Source organism: Salarias fasciatus, chromosome 12 (genome assembly GCF_902148845.1).
Source record: "Salarias fasciatus chromosome 12, fSalaFa1.1, whole genome shotgun sequence".
NCBI lineage: Eukaryota > Metazoa > Chordata > Actinopteri > Blenniiformes > Blenniidae > Salarias > Salarias fasciatus.
The window spans coordinates 15,658,719-15,678,665 of NC_043756.1; the positions used below are offsets into that span (position 1 = coordinate 15,658,719).

Below are 19,947 nucleotides of genomic sequence, written 5' to 3' on the forward strand. Positions count from 1 at the left end.
GTGTCTCTTCGGGAAGGAAGGAGGAGAGGAGCTGAAATGGACGAAGAGGAGGAAATTGGACGGGAGTAAAGAGACGACTGGGGATGAGTTGAGGAATTTTTTTTGATTGCCTTTAAGAGTTCGATAATAGCTTCACATCCTGTACAGCGACTCCCGACACACTCGCACACTTCAGTCAGAGGTGTCACAATGTCCAACCTAACTCACTCTCTCTCACACACACACACACACACTCACACACGCATGCAACCGTAAATGCACACACACGCTTGAGTACAGTAACCATCCCGACACACGCGTCCAGCGCTCCCGGTGGTCCTCCGGCCGCGTTCACCCCAGTATATCCAGGTATACGGGCGACGCCTTGGCCAGGTTGAGGAGCAGGCCGTGGATTTCTTTGATGTTGAGTCTCATGTGCGGCTCCCGCTGCCAGCAGCCCAGCATCAGGTCGTACACTTCTTTGGGACAGGTCCTGGGGCGCTGCAGAACTCTGCCCTGGGTTATACACTCTATCACCTGCACGGGAGCGGTCACACAGAGAAAGAGACGGACGTCAAGTTCAATAGCAGCGGTGGACTTGGACATTTGCTACTAAACAAAGCAAACCAGAAAAAAAAAAAAAGAAAACACCCACATCAATTCAAGAAGGAACTCGCAAGTTTGTGCACGGTAAAACTTCTCTGACAGTGATGGAGCACCGGCTCTGGAAACCTGCGTCACCTTGCTGCAGCGGCACACCGTGAAAATGTCACGGTGAATAAATTATTTACTGAAGTGACAAAGTTATGCACCGGAGAAGTGACCCATTCACATCTGATGTGATTTCACCGAAGCAGTGTGAGAGGGAACTCTCTGCTCTTAGATTTATTTACATATGCAGTACAGTAACGCTGGCGCTTCGACAGGCATCGATTAGAAACACACAAGCGCATCTCAGTTAATTACATCACAACAGAAAAGTGAATTTTCTTTGCATTTTAGATTTATTGAACATTAAATGCAATATTGATGCCATTTTAATTCTTTATTATTTAAGATTAAAAGCAATACAAATATAGTGATTAAAATCTAAAAAATGTGCACCTGTATCAGTTTTCAACATCTTCAGTAGGATGAGGATATGCTGTACCAGAGGCTTTTCATTAAGGCTTACCTACTGCACGCAGAGTAAAGCTCTCATTAAAAAACTATTATATATCATTTTCTAGCACACATTGAGAAAATCCCGGCTCATAATAAAAAATACGCTTTCTGTAATTTCTTTGAATATTGAATGCGCCCTGCTGTGTTCCTTCATTAAGCCCCTCAGAACATCTTCCAAATTACTAAATATAGATTGTGTTACACCTGAGGATTTTCTTTCAATACTTCAAATTGCTGAGGGTTCAATCTGTAAGACAATTTTCATTTGTTCCAATCAAAGCAGCGGCCCGCTCCTCCTCCACACACGCTGATTACTGTCGAGCAGATAAATATTTGATATATGAATCTGGAGCGAAAACTCCACATCCAGTGCAGAAGACATCCGAGCATTTGGGTCAGGAAGTGAGTGAAGTGTGAAACAGCAGAGGATTGATGGAGCTGAGGGGTTAATGTGTGTGTAACTGGAGTTGAGGATGTGCAGCGGGGGCAAAGGTGAAGGTTGAAAGGTCGTGACAGAGTCATGTTAACTGGAATAACAGCCTACGTGTTTAAATCCTGTATATTCAGCAGATTTGTGGCGTTGGTAATTTGTATTTTGTTTAATATGGTTTCGGTTTAGCCTTTTATTTATGTTTTTGGTCTTAAATGGCGATCTGTCTGTTCCTGCTCTTTACAAAATCACACTGAGAGGAAATCTTCAGAATAAAGAATCTATTGTTATGACGTTACTCTTAATGCAATTGTGCAGCATTCATTCTATTCATTATCCAGTATGAGATAACGCCGACGTTCAGTTCTCGACATGCTCCACACAACAATTCACTAAAGACTGAGTGATATAATCTGTGAAACTTGGCCTCATGTCTATGTTAATATGGAGGAAACCTTTTTTTTTTTTTTCCCCAGCTGCAAATCTGTCATTTCTATGGTTAAGACAACAGCAGCAACAACTAAAGAGAAACGGCAGGATTATGTGTTGCTGTGCCTCTGGACCACTAAAGTCAGTCTGAGCTCTGACAAGAAACCCGTGAGTCCTTTTGAAAAACGGGGCTTTATATTCTCCTCCCTGCTCCTGTATCAGCTTGATGCTGAAGCCTGACAGCATCACCTTCCTCTCTGCTGCGCTTTAAACGGTGTGTCGGAAAAGCACAAAACTAAACGGAACAAAGCAGCGTAACAGTCCAGAAAAAACATTTAGCAGCAGCTGTGCTTTTTCCTCTAAGTGTCGTGTGAATAGTTTTCACCCCGGGACTGTGACGCAGTGACATTCATGAACTCATAAACAACTTGGAGTCTGTGAGCGCAAAGTGCTGTAGTTTAATAAGAGGAGATGACTCAGAAGCTTTCACACAAAACTGATCAAATATTTAGATTTACTCATGCCGAAGGGCTTTTTCCTCATATCTTGGAGCTGCAGCATCTTGTCTGCCATCACTTATTAAGCTGAAGGTGCTTCCAAGGTAACATTCTCAAAGCTGCTGCTCACTTTGTCACGAATCGGCTATTCTCACAAACTTATCTCTCTAACTTTGATCTCCTTTCCACTGGCGTGTTTACAAAAGCAGACCCATATATAATAAATGACGGCGCTGTACCTCATTATTGGAGAGCTGGTACCAAGGCTGTTTCCCGTAGGTGAAGATCTCCCACAGGACGACTCCTAGACTCCAGACGTCGCTTTCTGTTGTGAACTTTCTGTACATGATGCTTTCAGGAGGCATCCAGCGGATGGGCAGCATGGTGTGACCTCCGACCTTTAAAAGCAGAACACACGAAAAAGCAGAAAGTCAGTATTTGCAGGCACATACGAAAAATATTACAGCTTATCAATAAATGTAAAATATTTGGCTTTTAATATAATTCTTCCAATATATAGTTTCAAGTTTATCTGATACTTAAACTATTTCATTTTGGTATTTTTTAAAAATCTCATATACTGCTTTATCCGGTTGAGGGTAGTCTGGGAGATCAGGATCTGATCCCAGTTGAATATAGCTGAAGATAGAGTACAAACTAAACATTTCAAACACTTTTAATTACAATTTAGAGTCAGCTCATCTCCAATGGCATGTTTCTAAGTCGTGGGAGAAACCAGAGTGGTGAGGAAAAAGCAGTCACGCACAGTGGGGAAACTTGCGAACGCTACTGAAAAGAGCACCCGATTGGACATGAACCATAAACCTCTCGGCCCTGTTCTGTTCTATTTTACTCCATTCGGTGACATCCTGCAGCTGTGTGGTCACGCCGTCTCACACACTCATCAGCCGGAATGCATTTGAAGGGAGGTTCCGCTCCGCCGCGCTGCAGCCCGGAGCGTTTCCTGGAGTGAATTTCGGCGGTATTTCCAGGCCGATTGCATCATCCCGGTGACTCCCCTGCATCGCGCCGCCGCCGATAATTTTGTTTCAGCTGAAAGGTAAACTGTTGAAACAGCAGTGGCCTATATTCCCCTCGAACACAGAGGGGGGTGCGGAGCGCACAAAGGGAGGTGCTAATCAGCTGGCCGGCAAACACAATTACGGGATAAATGTGAGAAATTGTTAATGTGTGACCAGGTTCGAAAAAAAAAAAAAAAACACTTCTCATGTGTAAGCCAGCAGAATCTTCACACTTTGCATTTGTTGTTCACTATGAGCGCCTCCAGGCTGCGGCATGTGCTGCTGGTGTCCCATGTGTCTGCAGATGAATTAATTGAATAATTATTTGATTAGACTTTAACTTTGGAGCATGAAGAAGTGCGTTCCAGTGAATCTGGGCGAGCCGATGCGGTGCGGGACCTCACTGTCGCTCTGACTGACATTTGGTCGTTTCATTACGTACTAATCTGAGCAGAGTCTTTTCGGCTTGTTAATTTGTCAGACTCATTTGCCATTTCTACTGTTCACACACGCCGACAGTTCATTTCAGCTGAGAGAGCCGCTGGGGCTTAAATCCAACGACGCGGATCACGACGTGACCTTTTAACGCCGCGGCATGGATATACAATAAGTGACCACCTTTTCCATAACCGACACACTAACACGCAAGGACAACAGAGGCTGTACTCATTCATTATTTATCGATTTCATTAAACTGGGAGTGAAATAAACTGTGAAGTGACTTGTTTTTCCCTTCACGATTAGGTGGAAACATGAATATTACAAATTGAAATTCTATCAAAATAAACATTTTATAATCCTTATTTTGTTATCCTGTTTTTTTCTGAAAGTAGTGGCACACATGCTTGGAGACTGTCTGAAATTCAAAAACCACCACAGAGCAGACAAAAGGGCTCCACGCTCATATTCCAGTCATCATGGAGGTCTATCCTGCAGTACAACCTTCCAGTCGCAGACAGGATTCAGCAATGTGTCACGTATTTGGAACAGAAGCTTCTCAGAACTGTCAAAAACACACCAAGAACTGCCAGATATTGAGAGTTGATGTTATCTTGCGAAATGGGGCAGAATCACTCACTCACTCACTCAATAATCTTTTTGACAATTTTATTGCTATTATATTTAAATAAATCAGTCACGATAAGTTTAATACAAAATCCCTGCTTATTAGTGAAGCTGTACAATGTAATAACAAAAATATACATATTGATGCTCTTTTATAGACATTTAACCTTAAAGTCTGGATAAAACACAGACAACCACAAAACCCCCTTTGAGAAAATTCAACAGGAAATTAAGATGTGCTTCAGTCTGAAGTCTTTGTCTGGAAACATTCCCTAGAGGGAATGTTTTCACACCACACACACAGACAAAAGGTTAATGCTCACTTCTCAAGATCTGACAACTTTATAGTGTTCATCAAATTTAAAAAATATATATTGTTTTGTAAATATACACCTTATATTGTATTTTGAGCTCACTCACTTCAGACGAACTGAAATTGCCATCATATAAGTCAGTTGAGCATCAATAAGTCTTTTAACAACTTAACCATAAAATGTCAAGCTGTCAGAAACTCAACAGCATTATCAGTGTGTAACTCTACAGTTTCAGGATTTGGAACTTTATTCAGACTCATTTACTCGTATCCGATAAAAGCACATAATTTATAAAAATAGAAAAGAAAATTAAAATTTGCTGTTCTCTTGAAAGAAAACATTAGTCCTCATTCCCTACGGCCAGATTAAAAACAAGTGATTTACTTATTCAGTAAAGTTGGTTTTGGACTGTGGATAATGTGATCCTCGTGTCTGAGCTGGTGATCAGGTTTTTCCTGATGGATCATCAGTGAAAGGTGTTCCTCTAGGAGTCACTGTCTGGTGGCATTCGAACCAGCTTGTGAGCTAAGTGGGTGACATGAGGAAGTAAAGAGATTACTTTTATTTATTCCAGTCAAACGTAATGTTAACGGCCGGCTTTTTCAATTTATTGAAAAAGTTACTGAAGGAAATGTTATTTGTTACTACCCACCTCTGATCAATTCTCTGCAACTGCTTAGACATTCCCTGCCTCTCTTGTCGGTAACTCTCATTGAGTTTCTGTCTCACTTCCCTCCGTCCACTCGGTCGGTTTTACGGGCGAAGCTGCATTCGTGGCAACATCCAATAACAAATCTTTCAATATCTGACATGACGTGAGCCCGACATCAAGGAATCCTGGCGCTCGCCGCTTACTCGAGGCACATGTGCTAATAAGGTCGCTTAATGATGTTCTTCAAACTGGCGCATTTTTAAAGCTAAATCATTTTAATCCACTTTGCAGCTGATTTTATTTGGAGGCTTTATAAATTGTAATTTCAAAGCTATACTTGCAAATCAATTTTTCACCTCCTCAAGATGGAAAAAATATGTTTGATTGATGCTGTTTTATATGAAATGATAAAGCGGAGCCAGGTGAAACCTAACATAGTGTCGTTGTTTGCTCCTCTTACTGCTCGCCTCCGAACATGAATCTAGCGGCCGATCCGCGCTCCACTGCTCCACGCAGATAGCGCAATCCATTTCCTCGGGTTTATGCCCGTTATTAACGACTTGGTGCCTGCACTTGGCCTGTTTCGGTGTTAGTCAGTGGGTTATTTAATGGAGTAATAAAATGTGCACGGTCACACAGATAGCCATCACGTTCACTCTCACGTCCGGGGAAACCGATCCGCCTGCATCTCTGCAGCTCTTCCTCTGCACACCCAGGCCTCCGCTCCTCACCTGGAATGCTGCATCTTCTTCATTAGCAAATGTTTTTTTCTGTCAAATCTAAAAATGCTTTATTAGTATGCTGGCAACACACTGCAGAAAACAGTAGCATGAGGCCTGAGACGGTAACGCAGAGCACATTGCTTTGTGATTCAATTATTTATAAGGCATATTCAACAACTGTGTTTATCCTACAACATACATTTTTCTCCATTGTTGATAATCCTAATGCATTAATTATAATGCTCTGTATAATGTATGATGTTTTTTTTTTTTTTTATTTTTTTTTTTTTCAAATCTCATACCTATTTTCTGTGCCACACTTATCCTCTCATTCAGTATTCCAGCACGTCGTCCATCCTCTGGGCCAATCCCAGTTTACAAAGGGTGAAAGACTCCATAAAATACTCCACAAATCCTTTATGCCGGATGTCTCCTTTAACTCTGTTAGGTTCAGTTGTAATGTTATATGGTGAACGCATTATATATTGGGCTGGAGTTCCGTGTGTGTTTTACTGTGTTCCAGTTCGTTGAGGTTTTGGATTCCCTGATGTTCAATAAAAAGAGTCCCGTGATCTGCTCTGTCCGGCCTTTTGAGTTCTTCCTTCAGTCGAGACAGTTTCACCAAAAAATGTAAACACGTATTGAGACCAGATTCTGTCAATGAAGTAAATATGTTCTTAATTGTCAGTATAATTAGTCTGCATTTATATTTCTTTCTTTTCAAGCAAGTTTTTGTTCTTTTATAGTGATTTACAAAGTAAAGTTCTATAATTTTGCATTAATAAGAAGACAATTGTATTTACATCTTTTTATTATATTTCACCATGAAAATGCAGAGAAATTTTGTAAGTATTATTTTGTAAATCACACTGCAGCACATTTTCACAGTTTTTTTCTTTTTTTTTTAATCACATTTCCAGTGAAAAAACAAGTTAAATGAGCAAAATGAGTAGAAATATTTACACTCACACTCACAGTTAACACTTCCTAGAAATAAAGAATCTGCGATGACACAAATATCTCATTAATATTTGTGTGTGTGTGTGTGTGTACATGTGTGTTTTTGATTGCACCATCAAGAAAGAAATGAAGCTGCAGTCTTTGTAATGCAAGACTGTACTCTCTGATACAATAAGAGACATTTAATTAGCCTGCAGTTATGCCAACAAGCTGTAACAAAATGATAAACTAATGAGAACCAGGTTAGTGGGCCGACAACGTTTTCCACCGATGACAGAGCATCTCCATCATCCTGTTATACCATCAACAGACTAAACTAAAACACATGCATCCAAATATTAACAAGGAATTAGCAGCGAAGTCCAGCTGAGCCTGTTGCTGGTTGTTCTGTTCCAGCTAAATTATTCTACTCTGCTCTATTGATAGTTTTCTTACATTATTTATTTACTGGAGCATCAGAACCTGTTTATATCCATTAGTCTTTTTGTTTTATTCATTATGGCTGATCATTTCCCCTGATGGCCTGAAATATTAATGCATGGCTCCTGAACTGCTGAGCCACGTGATTTTTTTTATGTTTGTTAACTGTGTGTGTGTGTGTGTGTGTGTGTGTGTGTGTGTGTGTGTGTGTGTGTGTGTGTGTGTGTGTGTGTTTCTGAGTACTCAATGTAGACAGTGAAAGGAAGAGTGAAGGGTCGCCCCTTCAAAGAGGCTCCAACAAAACTGAATTTAACTGAATTTAATAGAGAACAAAGAATAAATGGGTGATGTTCAAGTTCCAAAAAATGTCATCGTTATTTAAAGTCAGTCGTCATTTCTCTAAAAATTAGTGTAGGTGCTTGAAAAGCAACTGAAGACTAAAAGCCAACTCCTTTCCTGTAAAATAACAGGGACAGGTTGAACCATCAACATGGAGGAGTCACGCTGACATTTGTTTTGGCGCCGGACAGTCATTCATTTTGTTCTAGAAATATGCTTTGAATTTTTAATATCCAGTTATCTTCAAATACAGACATTGATTTGTTAGGATTCAGCATAAAATGTGCTAAAATGCAGAGTTGTGCAAACATATTGCACTTTCAGCTCATGTGCGTTTTGCAGGTGATCAGCTAAAAGTAACAGTAAGTGATATATGCGAACAGGAGTATGCAAATAAGAACTTTATGAGCACCAGGCCCTGTTTAATCAATGATCTGCTGGAAATGGTATCACCTCAGTGTTCATCTTCCTGTACTCACCATAGAGCGAGCGAGTTGATGCTGAAGATGTAGAGTTAGGCATGTTTGTGAAGGAAGTTATTAAATATACCGGAGTGTTACGGCATCATCTTTGCTGAAGGATGCACCAGTCAGAATGGCATATTCAAATGCATTAAAAACATAATCAATCATGAATGACAAATCCATTTCCAATAAGCAATGTGCGTTTTTATACACATACATTTTTCGCAGATAAGGCCCAGTATATCAGTCTATAGTCTGTGAATGTAGTAAGTGAAACACTTATTTTGTTTCCATTAATCATCTTTTCATGATTTTGTCTCTAAAGAAAAACAACATTTTCCTGCGCTGCACAATTTTCTTGGTTTGTACTGCAGTGAAGCAGTTTGCCCAAGCTGCATATCAGTTGATAAAAAACATTTTTAGAAAGTACTGACAATGAGATCAAACAGCAGTGAAAGTGAGATAAACTATCGCCATGCAAACAGCAGCAGAGATTTCTGGAGAATTCTCCTCCAGTAAGCAGGAGTTTAGTGAAAAGGTAACAAAGCACAACCAGTGTTGGCTAATGTTGGAGCTACGAGTATGCTCAATGAAGCCAGCAACATCATTGGTTTAATGTACAAGAAGAGTATCAACTGTAACTCACCAGTGACAAAACAGTGATCAGTTATTCTTGTGTAAATAGTGGCGGCGCTGCAGAAAACCTCACAGTAAACCTTCTTGTCACTGGTGAGGAGAGGTGCATCAAATATTAAGAGAGTCATCTTTACAGTGCAGCAGTCTGAGGACCAAACGCTTTCAGTGACTCTCTGAAGCGGAGATGCTGCATCTCTTCCTATCATCAGCTCATTCCCCGTTTTCTCTTTGTTGTCAGGAGCTTCATTGTCAGTCTTTGTTGTCCTCCGCTGTTCACGAATCACTCTCACTCTTTCTGTCTCCCCTCACTTGTTCTCACCTCCCTTTACCGTCTCTGAGCCCTCCTCCTGTCTCTCTCTCTCTCTCTCTCTCTCTCTCTCTCTCTCTCTGTCTCGCTGTGTCTTATAAATATGCATCATTTCAGTGAGACCGCTGTCTGAGTGTTCCAGGAAAGTCTTTTTTAAAAAAAAGGGGGGCCAAAATAAAAGCAGAGTAGGGTTGTGAGCTTTCCGTAGTGATCTCATGGAGGCTGTGGTATCCACGGCAACTGCCAAAAGAAGGCTTTATGGGATACGGTGTAGGAGGGGCTTATGTGACGAACTCCGCCTACTCTCTGTTACTAAGAAAACGTACCTTAATCGCCCTCGGTGTTGCTATGGAAACACAACACTCTTTCCAAGAGTGCTGGTGTCAGCATGTGCGTGTGTGCGTGCGTCCTAAAAAGAAAACGGCTCATTCTCCCGGGCCAGCTGAGACGCGGTACAGTAGATGGCGTACACATAGGCGGCACGGTGGTGCAGTGGTTAGCACTCTGGCCGCACAGCGACAAGGTCCTGGTTCAAAAACTGTCAGGCCTCTCTGTGTGGAGTTTGCATGTTCTCCCCGTGTGTGTGTTTGTATCCTGCCCTCACACTCAGTAAGCTGGCATTGGCTCAAGCACTGCATGGCCCTGAACAGGACTGTCGACATAGAAGACGGATAGAAGGATTTTGTCAATGTCACGTGAAAATATCTGTTGAGCACTTCGGTGTAGCTTCACTGAAACTGCATAAACAACACAAATCCTTGCAGCAGCTACTTTCCCTGTCATTGAAGCAAATTAAATTAAAAGCCCTGTAAGGAAATTGCTCATTGTTAATTTAGATGGAATAAGTGAATAAGGGTCCAGTTACACATCACAGCATTGTATCATTACAGGGTAAACGGGGAACTGGCACAAACAGGTTGTACTTCAGCACTTTGTCCACGATCACCCCTAATTGGAAGCTCATCCTCAAACAGTATATGTTTTAAATTCCTTCCAGCATTTTATATTGTTTTTCTCTCCAGACAGTGGCCAAAACATTAAGAAGAAGCAAATTCATTTTTTAATGAAGCAAATAATTGGATGACACATCTGTGTGCCTCGGTGGAATTAATACATCACAACTACTCATGTTACTGTAATTAGGTAATATTTCAAAATTTCATGGTCAAACTTAATGTTAATAATATAACAAAACAACCGATATGAGTGGTTTGTCGAAACCTTAACTTAATTAATCTGGGTAGAATTTTTCAACACTCACTGTAAACCTCTTTCTGTACATCACCAGTCTTCCTGCCTACCTCCACACACACTAACTACAACTTAAAGTGCTTTGTGCCATATTTGTTAGATGGAAGGGGCTTAATAAGTAAGCATCTGAATATACAGTAACAAGAATTATCCTGTACGTCGTCTTCTCTCACTTCCAGCGCCTTCAGGAAATAAAAAAAACAAGTAACACAAAAATTTGAACTCTTGTTCTTGAATTCTTGTTGCATTTATGTTCGGTATGCAAGTAGATGGAAAATGTGAACAAACATTTTCCCACTGTGGGTATTTTCTAACTTTTGTTTGTCGATCTGTTGCAGAATTTTCTGCTGAAACTCCACTGGTTGAAGCAGCTTGTAGCAGCAGTGACATTTTGAGGAGAAGTGAGACGACTGTCTTTAAATTTATGACAGCATAAACCATGACAAGATATCACCATCACTTGGTAGGGATGGAAAAAAAAAACAAAAGATCTGGAAAAGACAGAGACAACCTGAACAGGAACATAAAAAGGCGCCTGAATGGAATCTTGTCGCTGTTGTTTATGTTAGTAGTTATGCCATTAGATATTCAAAAAACGTATTTTTATCAAATCATTAGTTGGTTAAATGAGGCTTTACGTCTCAAGAAAAAGACAAATACAGCACTGTAGACTAACATGCCAGCAGTGTCGCCTTCGTGTTGATTTGAGCGTGGTCATCGGAGACGGCGGCGCTTTGTTTATGTACTCCTTCACATTTACCCGTTGCAGGTGCTCCATTAGGCTGCTGTTTGTCTGTGTCGGTCGAGACCCAGAGGTGGGTTGTAAAAAATAAAACAAGCCTAGTTGCTCTGTGGAGATGGTTTAGCCGAGCCCTGCTGCCGATGTTTTTATTGTTACAGCCTGTGTCAGCAGCGTAGAAACGGTCTGCCTGCCTCACACTCTCATTTTCCTTCATCCTACACATTTGGGCATAAAATCACTTTCGGGAGAAAAGAAAGCGATGCGCTGTGGCATACTGACAGAGCGCTTTCACCTCGTCCCTCCCTAACTACGAGCCGAATCCTTCTCACACACACACAGGATCCACTTATGCATATATTAAAAATGGGGGGCAGAGATTCTCCAGGTTTGCTTCAAGGCATCGTTTCGGTCTTGAGAAGTGCTTGTTGGGTTCATTGTGTAACGGGGGATTCAATGACGTCATCACAGCCCCTTCAGTTCTACGCCTCTGCTTCTATTTCCTCACACACACACACACACATACACACACACACACACACACACACACAGATATATATATATATATTCCACGGAGGGAGGGGGAAGCCAATTCCTCTATGACTCATCTTTTCTCCTGTCTGACGCAAAAGCATGACTGGATCCCTACGCTCTACACCTCCCCACACGCACGCACGCAAACACACGCACACACCTGTCTCTCCAGATGCTTAAACATGACAGGATCGCTGTCTTTTACCTCCCACCACCCTGTTCCTCCGCACTTGTTTGCTGTTCCTCCGCTATCTGTCTACCACTCTGCTATTTTTTTCTCCTTTTGTCATTTCTTGCCGCTTCCTGCTCTTTGTCTGGTACATTGTGCTTAACTAAAGCTGTGGCTTCTGTATTGTTTTGCGATGGCGTCTCCACGGGCTGCGTCGACTCCAGACCTCTTTCGCCTCAGCGTATGTTCCTGCGTCGCTGTATTACTGCCTTTCTCCCCTTTTGTATATCCTTGTTGTGTTTTCTCTCTCGCCGGCCTCCCACTCCCTTTGCTGCCCCTTACTCCCTCTTCCTGCTGCTCCCCACATCTCTCTTTTCCCTCTCCCTCGCTCCGTCCTTTCATCTCTTTGCCACCCTCCTGCCTCCATCTCCCACACTTCCATCCCTCTCCTGCACCCCCCTGCCTCCGCCACCGCCTCAGCATACTAAACAGAAGTTCTCTGATTACTTTTCTTTCTGAGAAACGTTGGCTTCAACTCCGAAGGCTCACCGCCACTACTGCCTTCGCCCGTTGCCATGACTACAGCCTCAGCACTTAGCTTTATTGAGGAGGGGTGAAAAGAAGCAGGAGGAGGAAGAGAAGGAGGAGGAGGATGAGTGGGGAGGCTGCTCTGTGTCGTCACACAGAGACAGAGTACAAAAGAAAGCAACAGACAGGAGACTTTAATCGCTTTCCACGTCCTAAATTTGATGCTGTGTGGAAGTAATTATTCCAAATTTGCTCTCAGTCATAAAAAAAAAATGAATTCTCCATGTGAATAAAATTGAGGGTCTCATACTTTCAAGCATATTTCTGTGGATAACTAATGTTTTTTTTTTTTATTGTAGAGAAGCGAAGAGGAAATGAAAAATATGCTGTGTTCACTGGATCCGATGTAATTTTAAAAGTAGAGAGAAAAGGAATGTGTAGCTTTGTCTGCCAAATTAGTTTTAGTGGAACCACAATTATTCAAGGACACTGCAATAATACCCATTCAAATCAACATATGGGGAAAAAAAGATGCAGCAATTTCCCAATAAAAACTGCTGGATGAGAGACGATATTGCTGAAAGCAAATTTCCCCAACCATCCAATCAACCATCCAATCAACCATCCAACCAACAAACCCACCAATCGACACCTGTAAGAACCTGAATCTATTTCACCAGTACAGACCTGTCCTTCAATATCTGAAAAAAACATTGCAAAGTATTAAAAAAAAAATGTTTTTTCCATTTCATCTGATGTTTTCATATCTCTGCCTTCTCCTCTGTCACTGTGAGTCACGTCACACAGTATATGGTAGAAAGGACGAAGGAAAAGGACAGTCACTGTCCATTTATCAATAATATTTAATAGAATTTGGCCGGTCTGAAAAGTGGCAGATTGACAAACTGAAAAAAAACAAAACAAAATAAAAACCTCTTACCTCTGAGAGTCAGTGAAGTAAAAATGCTAAACACACATTCACACATACAGGAGTTCATGTCCCTTCAAAGTTAAATTAGTTAACGGCTCAGTAATGAAACACCTGGTCAGGCGACAAAACAAAGACATCTTTAAAGAACCACCTCCTGCTTGTCACGCCACGCCCACTTTCCAATCACCAATACGCTCCTGGTTGGTAGCATTAGAACGATGTAGTAAAATACAGCATGCAGCCAGTAATTTATCGAGTGAAATGTCCTTTTTTTGACAGGTGGATTATCACTTTAGTTACTGGTCATTAAAGACAACGTCTCAAGATGGAGTTATAGACGTGAAGTATCCCGGCGCTCTGCCATCAGGAGGATCTGTGGGGAGACAGCGCCATTCTCTTGTCTCATGCTGACCACTAATAAAGTGCTGGACTTCTCTATATCTCTTGCCAAATTTCAAATAAAGGCCTTCCTGTTGATACAGATAGGGATCAATAGACAAGTGGATAGGTTTTAACTTACATATTTTCCTCTTGTAGAAGTCCAGGTTTTTTTTTTTTTATAATACAGTAACGTTTGTTTTCTATTGTAACGTTTGAATAAATACAATTGAGGCTCATATAATCTTGACACATCCTGTGAAATTAACTATTTTCTGTCTCAAGCAGCAGATTTAAAGTTAACTTTGTATGATATATCTTTTGCACTCTTTGCATGAGCCCTAATGATGCAATTTTGATTCCTCTTGTAATCGTGTCCAAAGTCTTCAGTAAAAATTAACAAAATGGTTTTTGTGGGAGTTTCTGATTGAATTTGTGTGATTATCAATAATTAAATAATGTGCCTTTGCTTGTCATGTTGCTGTCAACCAGATGTGAAGAGACGGTCCGCAATTCAAAATGAGCACCTGTTTAATAAAAGAAGGATGAATACATCATATAATTAAAAAGGCTGTTTGTGTATTGGCTGTCAGCGGCGCAAACTGCAGCAATTATCGAAATGAGCAGCACTTCTGTTCTGTCAGCACACGCTACGACATAAACTGATCCAACAGGACATGCTAATTATTTTCTCTCGCCATGAGGTCATTGGAATATTTTACAGCGTGGGATCACAGTGAGCTCCACATGTGTGTTTAATTCCCCTGCACTGTGCTGCACTGTGCTCAGCAAGCATCTTACTGCGACCCGGTCGGAGTCCGTCAATCATGCCCATGCAGGGAGTAGCAGAGAGAGAGAGCGATCCATGCAGCAGGGAGGAGGGAGGCTTCAAAGAAGGGCCAGAAAAAATGTCGACACATACACCTACCCTGTAGTAGTCAGTGCTGTACACGTCTCTGGACATGCCAAAGTCTCCGATCTTTACCAGCAGGTTCTCACCCACCAGGCAGTTCCTGTAAGGATGAAAAACAAACACGTTAACAAAGAGAAAACTCCCTCTATTCAACAAAGAATTTGCATTTTTCATTAAACCAAGATGAGACAGACAAGATAACTTTTTTTTAAAATCACGATTTAACAGTGGTGAACTGAAAAAAAAAAACAGACTGTTTTGTTAATTATTTCAACACTATTGTAGCAATGAATGAATTCCTCAAGCAGACTCTTATTATCTGCTTCAGATTTTCAGACCATCGTTTCCAGAGGCAAGATTTAGCGCTTGACTGCATTCATCCTTTTCACGGTCACTTTATTCATCAAACTAAATTGGTTTTTCATTTACAAATTATGCTCCCATGAATAAATAGACGAATTGTGGACCAACCACCTACAAGAATTTCAAGGGGACTGAGGAATATAGCTTACAGTATTTCATTAATAGATCTTTTACAACTCTAAACACACAGGATTAAAATGGTTTGGGCTGGAACGTAAATTTAGAAAATTCAAACAGGATTTGAGATTCCATACATCTAACGATCTTTAGCAAAAAGCACTGATTCTATGGCAGTTTGGACAGGATCATAAATTTACCAGAATGCAGCTTTTAAGGTAACAACACTCAAGACAAATTGCCTGTTTTTCCAATTTTCCACCATGAAGAGAGCTTTGCTCCAGAGGATACGGCCCTGGATCAGATTCACATAAGACTATTGCTCAATACAGCTTAACTTGACAGTTTTCCATTCATATTTTTTCATACATTTTCTCACTTCTCTTCATCTTCTGTTAAGAAATGGTATTATGTAAATGACATGCAGCTAACTGACTGAAAGAAAAATGCTGTTGTTGCATTATTTACCAAAACTTCCTCTTGGTGTGACTGTGAGTGTGTGTGGCTGTCCCTGACCTCGTGACCCCGAATAGGACAAAGTGGCATCATAGAAGATGGACTGTAATGGAAATGTACCTGGTGGCCAAGTCACGGTGCACGAAGTGCTGTGAGGCCAGGTAGACCATGCCGGACGCGATCTGCTGGGCGATGTGCAGCATCTGAGACTGCGTGAGCTCCACAGGCCGGGTGGTCTGACCCTCCGCCATCAGAACCGCGTCTGGACCGTGAGCCCTGCGAGGGAAGAGGGGGAGGGTCCGGCTTCAGCTCCTACTCTTTAAACTAGCATTTCGTGAACATTTTAGGCATAAAAGAGGAGCGGCGTGCCTGAGGAACTTATTGAGGTCTCCGTGTTTCATGTACTCGAACACCATGATGAGAGGGTCGCTCTCCACGCACACGCCGTAGAAAGTGACGATGTGCTCGTGCTGGAGATTGGTCAGCAGCTCGGCCTCGCGGTGGAAATCCTTCCTGGCATTTTCACTGGCTTCCTTCAGCGTCTGTGCACACACGCACACATAAAAGGGACATTTTAATAGAGTGAAAAATGATAAACCTCAAACATTAAACCACATATACGGTTGCCAATTAGTCATTTTCACGGCGGATCCAGTCACCCCCAATTTATCTGGCTGTCGGCCATTATGAAAAAAAAAAGAGTCTTGTAAAAGTAAGTTACAGCAACTCAGCAGACAAAATTACTGGCACAGAAGAAAGACTGATACAATTGTGTAGCTGGAAAAATAAAAAAATAAAAAAATCCCACACATTTCATATTAACGCCAGCTATTACAAAGCAAAGCTCTGTTTACATTCATTATACTCCCTTGTTCCTTTTGAAACTAATCTTTGTCTCCCTTGCATGAATCAGGAAATCTGTCGGGGAGGTTGTGTAACACAAGTATCTGTGACGGAGACGGAGAAAAGAAAGTGTGTGAAGGAGGGAAAGAGACAGAAAGGAAGGGAGTGAGCTGCAGGAAATAAAACTGATATCAGGGTCTGTATTCATTTCACATCCAAACCAGAAAAATATAGAACACTCCTCTTGTCCTACATGAATAATTGATTGTCTTCCTACAGTGTATGATATGGATATATGTGTGTTTCCACCTTGTGTATGTGTTTGTGTGTGTCTGTCTGTGTACTAACAACACACAGAGTCTCTTATTTCAAGTACAGGTCTAAAGGACAAGGACAGGTCAGTGAGAAAGCTCTGGAAGAAGAATAACGACCTGTGACCTTTCATTCAGAACACTGAGTTGCCAGAAAATGAGACTGAAAGCAGCTCCACCCACCCATATTCACCCAATCATGTATCAGAAAAAACAGAGGCCTGGTTATGTACATTAGATGTAATGTGATCCATAAAAAGAGGCAGAGGATTAGTGCGGGATAGATACTGAATGAAAGCCCGAGCTGCGATCTCAAGCTTGAAACGTGATATCAAACATGTATGGGAAATGTTAGTTGGCTGACTGCACTGGCTTTTCCTCTGATGAGTTCTTACATTCGGGGACGGAGCGTTTTAAGATGATGTTTCTGTTTCAGATCGTGTGACAAAGTCAGTGATTGATGGACCTATTAATGGTTACAATGATTAATGGGACCATATGGGTCAGTGGAAAACACTACAAAGAACAGCTTTTGAGCTGCCAGATTGTGGGAAACAAGCTTTTATTGTGTGTTTTTCCATGTATTTTGTAACACTGCACATATAAATATTGGAAACCCATTTGCAGCAAGGAGTGAGCAGACCTCCACAAAGGCCAACGGTGAAATGCAAATCTGCAACCGCAACCAGCAGACTGTTTCTGGACGCGTTTCCAAAACTCAAAGACACTACTGAGTCCTTTATGAGGCTGTATATAAATGGATGGATCCAAAGATTTTTTTTTTTTTTCTTTTTAGGGGAAATACAATAATTCAATATGGAGGTAGGAGGTTTGCATAAAGCATTGTTTTTATTTGTTTTTTTTTTCAGACTACAAAGTGGAATTGAACGCTGCTTTCTATTTAACTGGATGGTGCATTTATTTTTCATGTTGCTTTTGTCTGCTAAATTAATCCTGTGTTAAGAGGGTGCAAATCACTTCTTCATTTTTCGTTGTCAAGATTAATATTCATCTGGATACGTTCCCTTAATTACATTGTTCTCTTCAACATCTGGTTCTCCAGCGCAGTTAGCAAGATATTCAACAGCTCCCTAAGCAGCTTCGGCGGTGCAAAACAATAATAACAACACTGCCTTAACACTGTTAGTTATTACGCAGACCTTTCATCTGTCTGTCTTATACACTGTTTTATCCGACATGATGTGAAAACTTGTACAATTGTACAAAGATGAGGAGTTCACCGTTATGAACTGTAACTGGCTTTTATCAATACAGAATGCATACAATCAGCAGTGTACATGCACAAGTTCTTCTGTAATCCTGCTGCAAACCAACTCACCGAAAAGCAGCATGTTGGAGTTTTTGTTGTTGCAAATATACTAAATGTGATTCTAGAGAAGAATAAACAGCTGGCACAATCTAACAGCACAGATGTTGCTCCTAAATTGATTTGAAATTTGAAGACGTAGGAAGTGATTTATTAGCTGCTCATAACGCTCTGCTCGGGGTGATCATTTTAAAGTTGCATCACAATGCTTATTGCGTCCTATTACAGTTTGTGGCCATTCCCTCTTTCACTGATGAGCGCTGCATGTTGCACTATATGCTCCCGGCACGAAGCAGATCTGGAATACAAATTTGCTCAAAGGAAAAAAAAAAAAAAAAAAGTTTTTTTGTTTTTTTTTTAAATTTCTCCGAACATCTGGGCTCAATCAACTAACTGTTCATTGTATCAAATGACCGCTGCACCGAAAATTAATCGCCACATATTGAGGTTGAAATCAGGAAAGTTGCAACAGACACTTCGCTGCGAGCCAGAAACATCTACGCGGGAACCGTCACGGGCTGAACTCGAAGTTGCATTAATTCCCCGGCCAAAAGCTATAATATTACACTGTTAGTCATCCAATCCGAGCACGCCGCAGTCCTTGGACAAATAAAAAGCAATCAACAGCCTCTTGCTTGAGAATGTAGTGACTCATTTACATGTGTGAAGGCAACATTATTGGAAGTGCTCGGCCTTCGTGATTGATGACTTGCAGGAGCGTGAGTGTGTTTGCGCGTCTGTGTGCACGTGCATATTTCTATGCGAGTGTGCATTTGCTAAAGCGTGCTGTTGATCGATGGTGCCTCTGTTTAATATACAGATACAGTAAAACTTGCTTCTGTATGGATGGCTGGCTGATTGATTGCCGACTGGAACACCAGGGCCATTAAGCTCTATTAGTGACTGCAGCTCATTGTAAAGTGGTGGCCCGTACAATCAAAAGCATGTTCCTGTAATGTAGCACGCATGACGGACTGCGATGTGAGCAACAGCAGCGCTGCTCGTTTCATCTCAATATTCGCGCACCCTTCCAAACACGAATCACACAGTACTTAGCTCGTCGTGTTGCTTGATGACAGAATGGGAAGGGAAACCAGAATCTCTTCAGAGCTGCATTATTAATCAAGCTCCCTCAAAATTTTGCCCAAATTTGAACTGAACTCTCTCAGAGCGGACAAAGAAAATGCAAATCAGCGCTCGAGAAGATTATATAATCAAAAGACTTCCAGCGTCTCTTTCACAGGACTGGTATATTACTTTACTTCTTTCTGTGTGGCGTAATATGGCATTTATATTACTTCAATAAATTACTTTGTGTCCTCAGCTGACACAGAATTGAGACCTTTTGTTTGCCTTGACAGGGTCTTGGACTCACTCTCTGCACACCAAGTGTCACTTCATCTGTGTAACAAATAGGACAGCCGACTGCTCTGTTTCCTGCGCTCAAACGATATAATGATGTAAGCTGTGGTTATCGTTGAAGTTTTGAGAAATCTGAGAGAGATTTTTCTGTATCTTTACCCCTGTCCGTGTATCATTTTTGTGCGTTTTTGCTGCACAGTCTTCATAGGTGGAAGTGGAGGTAGTTTGATTATTTATCTGAAAAAAAATCTGTTTCCCTCAGCCTCCATCGCGCCCTCGTTTCGTTGACGCAGCAACAAGTAGGCAGCAGGATGGGTGTAATGTG

The 19,947-nt window shown here is 41.3% G+C and overlaps 1 protein-coding gene across 1 annotated transcript in view; it reads right to left on the reverse strand.

The window, feature by feature from the left end:
• Positions 1–295: 295 nt before the first annotated feature.
• Positions 296–19,947, reverse strand: part of ntrk2a (neurotrophic tyrosine kinase, receptor, type 2a) — an 82,856-nt gene continuing 63,204 nt past the window's right edge. Inside the window, exons 16-20 of the mRNA XM_030105202.1 lie at positions 16,149–16,321; positions 15,900–16,055; positions 14,859–14,943; positions 2,739–2,897; positions 296–516 (exon numbers count right to left, since the gene is read on the reverse strand). Of these exons, the coding sequence (XP_029961062.1) occupies positions 331–516; positions 2,739–2,897; positions 14,859–14,943; positions 15,900–16,055; positions 16,149–16,321 (759 nt within the window). The 3' untranslated portion in view covers positions 296–330. The remainder of the gene's footprint in view (positions 517–2,738; positions 2,898–14,858; positions 14,944–15,899; positions 16,056–16,148; positions 16,322–19,947) is intronic.